The sequence below is a fragment of the Micropterus dolomieu genome, linkage group LG05, assembly GCF_021292245.1.
Source record: "Micropterus dolomieu isolate WLL.071019.BEF.003 ecotype Adirondacks linkage group LG05, ASM2129224v1, whole genome shotgun sequence".
Lineage (NCBI taxonomy): Eukaryota > Metazoa > Chordata > Actinopteri > Centrarchiformes > Centrarchidae > Micropterus > Micropterus dolomieu.
The window spans coordinates 32,871,512-32,881,391 of NC_060154.1; the positions used below are offsets into that span (position 1 = coordinate 32,871,512).

The window sequence follows — 9,880 nt, forward strand, 5'->3', positions numbered from 1 at the left end:
GCCTGGCTCTGCCATCCCTTCACACAAAGCAATCCCAGTCCCGGCTATTCTCATCTGTGACACCACGATGGTGGAACGAGCTACCACACGCCATCAGAGCAGGGGCGTCCCTCTCTAACTTCAGGAAGCTCTTGAAAACTCATCTCTTCCGAGAACACTTCCTCTTATAACACCTTTAACTCCTAATCTCTAACATGCACTTCCAAAGTGACCCCAAACTGGGAGAGTGGCTACAGCAGATTCCAGGTAAAACATCAGAGGTCTCTGTCCAGAAGAGTGCAGTCCTAGGAACAGCTAAGATACTGCGCAGAACCCTCAAACTCCCAGGCCTCTGGTAGAGGACCCCAGCTTGAGGATGACACATACCACCCCGCAAGGGGTGACAGGGGGATTTATATTATATACACACACACACACGAAATATCATACTTTTTCTGTCAAGCCCCCTTATGAAGCTTAAAAAAAGTGAATTTCTTATCAATCATTTACAATTACAAAATAGCCTTGCTAGCATCCGAGCACATTTGTTTGTTTACTTTACCAGTTGAATCATATTCATGTAACTGAATGAAGGTCTGCGCAAGGTGCAAACTACGGGGGAGCCAGGGAGAGCTTAGCTCCTCTAAAAACAGGATTTGTGAAATTTTGGGGGGTCTCTAAAATATTGAAAATATGCTTTTTGCCATTAATTTCTATTTTTCTGTATCATCATGGATCATGCATGAAATCAGGAGCGCCGGGCTTCGTCCAACCAGAGGGAACGATCGCCGACCATCCACAGCATGCCTGGTCGCTCCGCAATCTCCTGACCCTGGCCCTGTACACTTCAGCGCCCCACTCCCCCTACGGTACCTATAATGGGTTGTGTCGCTAGTATGAGCGAGTTTCAGGTGGTTGGCGACTCGTAAAAGAATAATTAAAAAGTTTAAAACGGGGCACAGTTAAATATCAAAACACATGTAATCACAACCAATAAAGGGTTTAGATCCACAACTCTCCATACCAGTAAATGTAAATACTAAATGTTTTGGTGTACGTTCTGCTAACTATGAAGAACGTGTATGCGGGTTTATAAATTAGAGGACACGTGTGCAGAACTTGTGAATGATCAAAACTGTAAATAGCCACGATAGCCCTAGTTGCAAATGTGTTATGCTGAACTTGTATGAGATTATTCTGTAAACTAACTTTATATATGAAACATTTTACTCAACTGCACCTCTACTTTCCTTTAAGATGCAGTCTAATGTAAAGGTAGGTGCTGCTCTAGGTTAGTGAAAATTGAATGCTCTATGGAGAGAAAAATCACTAATCAATAAGATCCACTTGTATTGTGTTTCTAGACACATACTGCTCCTATTAGCTGTTTGTTTTATGTAAAATATTGAAAGATAATACTGACTCATAACTGGCTTTTGTCCACTGCATATGGCGTACCTTTATGACGCAAAAAATATCTTGATATAACAATTATGATGTAACCCTGTGATTTTTAATCTCATGTTCACAAGTGTACGGATGCAGGCATACTATTTTAATCTGGGTGAGAAATAATTACCCACCCTCTGAAAAACATTTGCCTGTAAACCATCATACTTATTTTCATCATACATCATTTTTGGTTAGAAGCTCTGAACTCAGCAACATTTACTTATTATCCTGACCAGCTGACACAAAACAACTGTGGAACAGAACTACTGTAAATTAACAGGTGCGATTAGGCAGAATTTTATTTACCTTGTCAGCTTGTCGGAGACAGTCTATGCGTCTCATTTTGCCTTTCTGGTCAGGGTTTGACAGGACACAGCATGCAGCTTTCTTCCCAGTGATTGACAGGACAAAATCTTCTCTGCATTCAGGTCTAATGTCCTTTCTTAGCTTGGCCAAAAGACGGCTGGCCCACTTCTGTTTCACCTAGGAACAGAATGATATTGTAAAGGGAGTTATGTCTATTAATATATTGTACTCGCATATATAAATAGCTGTAAGACCAGTAAGTCAAATTTGGAAATGTATATTAACATGTTACAAAACACTGGTTTAACTACATACATAATGTCTTCAGTTTTTAGTTTTAGCTACTTGAGTTCAAAATAAAAATATTTATTTCTATTATCCACCACTCCAACTTATCCATCCCACCTCTGCCTTTTCCCCAAGAAGTTCGTCTTTGACAGCTCGCTCTTCTTCTTTAGTCATCCTTTTCTCATGTTTTTTGAAGTACTTCCTTTTCCTGGCCTGGAGGTTGAACCATGTGTAGGCGAAGGCACGGACCTGAGGCAGCAGAGCCTCAATGAACGGATGGAACTCATCCTACATGACAGACAGACACATTAAGTTAAATACACACGCATACACTACACACAATTATCAGTAACCAAACCAACTTTAACCACAACTTCCTTAGTTTGGACATGTAGCATCTATTTTCCTAACAGTACACCGACATAATCAGGCTACAACACAGCCGCCCTGATGGCCCGCTTGACAGACAAGCACTCCCTCTCCACATATAGGCAGTATGTGGACACCATGGTCTTGTGGTTCCAGGAGAGCTCCCTGGAACTGATCAATAAGACCAAAAAGATGTGTTGTGGGGGGGTGCCGGGCAACTGATACCACACCCTCTCTCTGAACCACTCAGGCTGGAGGGGCAGGTGGTAGAACAAGTCAAGAGCTTTAAATATCTGGGCACTGAGATTGACCACCACCTGTCCTCCACACAACATGTAGATGGGGTCTACAAAAAGGCCCAACAGCACATGATGGGTGCTGCTGGGCCTGAGAAGGCCAGAGAACGCCTGAGAAGGCTGAAAGGTTTTAATGTCAGACAGGACATTTTACCAACAGTGTATCGGTCACTCGTCGAATCAGTTCTCATTTTCAACATTGCATCCTGGTGCAACTTCCTCCCAGAGAAAATCAAGAAAAGAACTCACAAGAATCATCAAACATGCCACCAAAATCACAGGCACCACTCAAATCCAGCTGTTTTTTTCAGCCATGCAATAAAAAGAAAGGCAGACTCCATCACTAAGGACCCTTTACATCCCCTTTCCCACTTCCTTCAGCTACTACCATCAGGCCGCTGCTTCAGAGCACCTCTGGCCAAAAGAACTCACAAAAATTCTTTCATTCCCACTGCAATATCCATTTTAAATAACGACAAATAGACTGACACTACTTTTAATGCAGCTTTGCACACCTGCTCCTATTTATTTATGGAATTGTTTGTGTTTTAATATAATCTTATGCGTATTTCATGGGTGTATGTTTTTGTTGTATGTGAGCCCCTAACCTAAGACAATTTTCTATCATTATGTGATAGACAATAAAGTTTTTTTTTTCAATAAAGTGTTATGTGGATAAATACAGTTGCAATGAATCACTGCAAATCAGTTTTATTGTCAAAAGTTACAATCTTTCAGCTGTTTGCAATGAACAAATCAAACAAAAGCAAAGGAAATAGCTCAAAGCAACAAATGCAACAAAGTTGCTCCCAAATTCAACTGAAAATGCAACTTATAATGACTTCTTCAGTCTCAAAATTATTCGACCACCTTAATAGAATCCCTTACAACAGCACAAATACGCAAAACAGGTGTTGTCTCAAGCACACCTGATGCAACTAATACAGGGCTTTTTTTAGTCATCCCACAGACTGTTTTATAGGCTGCTTTATGTTTGCTGCAGTGATACGGAGAAACTCCTGTAGGCTAAAGCGATATCATCCTACAGAGACTGATTAAAAGCTTTAGGCCATTGTTGCCTACATGTTTTTACATAAAGCCTATTTACTGCTTTGAAATGTGTTTAATATTTTTTATTTGCTCCCAGTCCGTTTCACACAGCCTGTCGCAGCCGTTAAAAAATATTATATTATGATAATAATAACTATTATGAGCAGTTTGGTAGGGATATTGAAATACTAAGATTTGATATGAATGTAGGCTACTTATTTTAGGTTAGTAGCTTTCTTATAGGCCAACTACAGAGACTGGTCATTTAGCCTACCTCCCCACTTTTTGCGATGTGGGTGCAGATAATGAGATTCAGTCTTTTAACAACTATTTGAGCACATTTTATGGCATGAATGGATGTTTCGTTTCATTGCTTTATGAAGTTAATTTAGAACAATGTTTGGGATACTTTTGAGGGTGTTTTGAAGTGACAAGATGTTTTTTAAAGTGAGGTGGAAGACCACATCTTCAATGCCCGAGTCTTTTAATGTGGAAACGCTGACACACAGCCGAGCTGAAAGAATAAGGCTGATATTTTCATACAGCTCATAAGAACACATCAAATCAACGCATTATTATAGACTACGCTTGTTCATTTAGGCATTCACACTGTCTCCCTGAATGTGTCAGCTGCAGCTGTGTTACTTAGACTAGGCCTATGTCGCATTTCTGTAGTGTTACAGTTTGCTCGTTTGTAAAATATGCCACTCTGCTGCCAGTAGACTTGTTCATGTCTGTGATTGGTCATCTGCTGCTAACACCACATCTTTTATGTGAACGCGCTCACAGCTGGATTGGGAAACCCTTGGTTGAGTTACCGAGTTGATAACCAGCTTCGTGGTACCGCTTATCCCGACCGCGATTGTTAGGGTAAAGTGCAATGTATACTTCTGCGTCAAATCGACGGCGTAGCCTCTGCGTAGCCCCCTACCCTACACCGTCACCTATGGCGTAGCCTGACGTGCACACGTGCACCTCCTCAAAAATGCCAGTATATCTAGCTGCAGCCCGCAGACCTGGTCCCAGTTCAGCGCAGACAAAACGTAGCAAAACATTTTTTTCAACGGAAACGGTGGTTCCCTGAACACCCTGCTGTGTTCGCAAGCGCACTGAATTTCCCTGCCTTTTTAACACTGCTGTGTTTACAAATTTGTTGCAGCCGATTGGGTAAAACCTGTGACACACACACCAAACGGGAGAAAACATACCTTAAAGCCTGTTGCAGAACGTTGCTCATTGTTGCAAGGAAACATGTCGTTCAATCCGAAAATGTTGCAAATCGGTGCGAAACGTTTTGAGATTGAACTTGCCCCAGATGGAAGTTGACGGAAGTTGAACTTCCAATTATGGTTTGTCCCAGAAGACACCGCACACAAAACGTGATGACGTTAATCTCGGCTTGCGTACAGTATAGATCCTAATGTTAACTGTTTTATTCTTTAGAGGGCAACAACAGAACTTTAAATACACTTCTGAGAAGTTTTGAGGCGAGAAATCAACTGTGTACATGTCGAATATCGGCAGTCTGACAAAAATTGACGGCGAATCGAAAATGTGTTCAAACAATTTCGGAGTTGACAAGTTCCGACCATGGTGCCGGCAGGTGTCAATATATAGCTGCAGTAACGTTAGCGGAGGCTGCAGAGCAACACAATGGAGGTTAGCCCTATCTGCTAGCGGCCGATGTGCGCCGCTGTAGGGTTAATGTTAACCGGTCGACATGCATACAATCAATAACTTTAGGCACACACCCTGTGATGGTTAGGGTAAGAGTAATATACCTCTGGGGGCTGTCAGGAATAGTTAGCTAGCTAGCTCCGGTTAGCTCCCTCCACACAGACCACTGCAGCCAACACAGCTGACGTGTCCAGCAACAGCTGAACAATAGTGTTAATGTTCGTACCGCTATTCTATCATAAAATTCTCAGTAATGTTGTAAAGTTTTAACCTAAATCAAGATACATCTGGCTCGTGATGTACAGAATATTCTTGGTTTGTGAAACTTAAAGAGGTGGTATTATGCTTTTTGGCTTTCCCCCTCTCCTTTATTGAGTTATATCTCTTTTTTTGTGCATGTAACAGGTTTGTAAAGTGAAAAGCCCAAAGTCCAGCCCAACAGGAGTTCCCATCTCCCACAGAAAACTCTGCTCTGAACCGCCTGAAAACAGCTCGTTTGTAGTCCTGCCCTTCACTTCCTTTACTTGTGACGTCACAATGAAAACGCATTATAAAGCTTGTCAAGCGGCTAGCGGGGGTCAGGCACGCCCTCAAACCAAGCTAGTCTGAGTGGAGGCCCTTTGGCTCAACTCGCCTTTGTTTGATTTCCCATTGTAGAAATGTTGTACCTGTACCTGCTTCCAGGTACTTTTTTTTGTATCACCTCACCTCCGTGAGGTTCCAAGTGAGCTGAGGGATACTAAAATGTAACGTGAAAACACGACAGACTGCTGATTGGTCAGAGAGAATATTCACTATTCACTGCATCATCATTGAGTGCACCAGACAGAGGCCAGCAACAGAAAGTTTTACAGTTTTCGTATGGAATTTCATCACTAAATCCACTTCTGAGAAGTTTTGAGGGGAGAAATCAGCTGTGTAGATTTCGAATATTGACAGTTTTACGAGAAGTGATGGCGGAACAAAAATATGCTTGAATATTTTTGGAGTTAAGGAGCTCTGCGAGTGGCTGCGGGGGAAGCCTGCGCCGACCCGCGGGAGGAGTGTGTGAGGCCGACCAGCCGCCCGCTCACAGAGCCCTCTGCTCCCGCCGTCACACAGACCGCTGCAGCAGCAACGGCAGAGGAAAACACAGCTGGAAGGTTTTCATACCGCTTATCTGTCTTTACATTCTGAGGAATGTTGAAACGTTTTAACTTTAAAAAGAGAAAGCTGTGTGGATCGCTGGTGTGTGTGTCGCATTGAACATTACGTCGCGGCAGTTGTGTGTGGTGTCGCTATGACGACAAGCTATGTACCATCTCTGGGTACTATCTGCAATGGAAAACGGAGCAGGGCCGAGTAGAGTCGAGTCTATCGATTTGCGCTATGGTAGCATTTTTCGGCAGGGCAGCACAGTCAGAACACCGGCAACAGTTCAACGTTTAGTCCTAAAAGACATTTCAACTCCGACTCTGTTTGTGCCTGGAAATTCACAATCACAACCTGTAAGTACGCTTTATTGGTTGTGAATTATATTTAAAATAAACACTGCAATGTAACTTCAGACTGTTCAAGTGCGGAGTTGTTGTAAACGTTGGCTAACACAGCTAAATTTGTAGCTATAATGCTAACGTTACACCCGATGTGAAAGCTACTGAGCAAACGTTCAAATTGTTTGGCCAATTTTTATGTAAAATTGAGTTGAAATATGGTGATTTTTGTAGTGGTTTATGGTAAGATGTGGAACAATGATAGGTTACGGTCGCAGTCTGAAGCAGCTTTGATTTGGATCACACTACCTTGTCTCTTACGACCCGCCCTTCTCTGCTTCTGATTGGCTGGGAACTACGCATGTGCAACTCCCAACAAAGATTTTGTACAAGTAAGATGCATCCCTCTGTAGCTCAAGAGTGGAGCGTACAACACATAGGGTGAAAAGAGGAGCTGCAGCAATGTGCAGAATGAGAAAAACATGGTGTTTTTTGAAAATTAAACCATGTAAACCTGTTCTGGTACAACCCCTAAATAAGATTTTGAACCTGAAAATGACCATAATACCACCTCTTTAAAATCACTTTGGAACAGTATGAATTGAAACATTGCTTTATTATCATTACGCTATTAAATAAATATTTACAGTATTAATATACTATAATAATATTATATAATTAAAAATATATATAGTAAATATTAACGCATAATGTACACTGATTGGTACGTTGACACACTATATCAGCTCTTTTTATTTTTAACGGCTCTGCGTGGGCCGAACGGCCGAGATAAACGTCATCGCGTTTTGTGCGAGGTGGCTTGTGGGACGAACCATATATGGAAGTTCAACTTCCGTCAACTTCTGTCACATTTGTCTGGTTTGTCTGCGGGCTGCAAAAATGTAACTACACGTCGAGTCGACACGGACCGTAACTCTGTGATTGGTCGGCTGGGCAGCCTCGCCCTCCAAGCCGACAGGAAGTGCCCGTGCTTTGAAGTAACTTTTACCAGCGCCCAAGACGGCGGCTGTAACATGGTGGATCAATATATCTGACCGTCACAACCCGGGCGAAATGACTCGTTTCATTATCAGAATGTGATCCACTCGGTCGATAACATTTGAAAAGGCTACATCAGCGTTTACAATTTTACCCCCATTCATGTTAGCGGAGGGCTAAACCGGAAGTTAGCCGGCTCGGCTCGCAAAAGTCAACACGGAGGACGCTGTAGCGCTACTGCCGACTGGCGTTTGGGGTTTGTAATTGCAGATTGACGGACACGCGGACGCACAAGTATAAATGCCTGGCTACGTGTGTAGCCTATGGCTTAGACCCTACGCAAGAGTATAAATCAAGCTTAACATTTGACATAAATGACAAGGAACAGGATACAAAAAGATTATGAAGGCACTGAATGTTCCTAGAGACACCGCTGGAAGCATAGTTTGCGAGTCCAAAGTTAAAGGAACAGTGGCTACACTACCTGGATGGGGCAGAAAAAGGAAACTATCAACAGCTGCAACCACATTTCTGAGAATGCAGGTTGTGAAGACCCATCAAGTGACTGCAAAAGACCTGCAGCAAAGTCTTGGTGGCAACAGGTACTGAGGATTCAGTGAGGACAGTAACGCATATGCTGAACATAGATGGTTTCCATGCCAGAACTCCAAGACGTACACCACTACTGACCCAAAGGCACAAGAAAAGTCCGCTCAAATATGATCAAAATCATCTAAATAAGCCACTGAAGTTTTGAGAAACAAAACTGGACCTTTTCAGCACGATGGATCAGCAGTATGTCTGGAGGAAGACGAATGCCCAAAGTTAAGCATGGTGGTGGCTCGGTGATGCTCTGGGGCTGCTGGCATCCTCTGGCACTGGAAACCTGTAGTGTGTGGAAGGCAAGATGGATTGGACTGGAAGATTCTACAGTGGACATCACAGTTACCTGACTTGAACCCCAGAGAAAATCATCAACACAGCCTGTTCACCCTGCTGCCTTCTGTGAAGAGATATAGAAGTTTCTGCTGCCACATCAGACTTTTAAACTCTACTTCATCCTCAGCACTGCTCAAGTGATGATAGCTTATTTCTGTTTCCCATTTTTCATAATTGATTTTGTATTAATGTATATTATCTGCTATTATCTTCTGCTATGTAGCAGAAGAGAGTTACAAAACTCAATTTCACTCTACAACTTGTTATATTGTGACAATAAACCTACCTAGCTACCTACCTACTGCTCATGAGGAATGGGCCAAGATTCTTCAGGAATGCTGCCAGAAACGAGCGTCTACGCATCTCGTTTGCAGTAGGTCATAACAGCAAAAGGGTGCTCTAGTAAGTACTAAAAATGCTTGCCATGAAGATGTTGGGAATGGAGAAGTCATTTTTAGTTGCATTTAAATTAAAACTAAATTTTGGGAAACCACTTAAAGCATTCATTGTATTGAGCTATTTCAGTTGCTTTTGTTGGATTTGTGCAAACAGCTGAAAGTCTGTACATTTTGATAATAAACCTAATTTGCAGTGGTGGTTGAATAATTTTGATTGGAACTGTAAATGTCCCAGTCAGTGGAAAGTCAGAGTCACTGCCAGACTATTTTCTCTTCCACTCACACTCTCCATGTCACCCTAATCAGGCTATAGTTTATGGTCAAAAACCCATAACATATAATTATATTTAAAATTTCTGAGCACCTCAATGCTCAATGTAGTACATTTACAATGTTATAAATATTTGTTTGATTTCCATTTACTTGTATTGATATAAAACATGCTTAATACCAATTAATTAATCAACATTACCATGTTGCAAATATTAAACTGTTAAAGTCAGCAACTAAACAAAGTCATCTATTTTGACATTTCACATTTTAACATTTAACCTCACTAGGACTGTACGGATATTGTGAAACTCAGGTTTCACCTACTTTTCATCATTTCTGTTTATGTAAAGGCATTCAGGTTTCCTGGAGGTGCACTGAGCTG

The 9,880-nt window shown here is 42.0% G+C and overlaps 1 protein-coding gene across 9 annotated transcripts in view; it reads right to left on the reverse strand.

The window, feature by feature from the left end:
• Positions 1–9,880, reverse strand: part of nfic (nuclear factor I/C) — an 81,814-nt gene that overhangs the window by 60,760 nt on the left and 11,174 nt on the right. For 7 of the 9 annotated variants that reach the window (XM_046049177.1, XM_046049175.1, XM_046049176.1 and 4 more), the window contains exons 2-4: positions 8,661–8,774; positions 2,143–2,313; positions 1,738–1,914 (exon numbers count right to left, since the gene is read on the reverse strand). In XM_046049177.1, the coding sequence (XP_045905133.1) occupies positions 1,738–1,914; positions 2,143–2,313; positions 8,661–8,774 (462 nt within the window). The remainder of the gene's footprint in view (positions 1–1,737; positions 1,915–2,142; positions 2,314–8,660; positions 8,775–9,880) is intronic. The other 2 variants (XM_046049180.1, XM_046049181.1) reach the window with 1 other exon arrangement.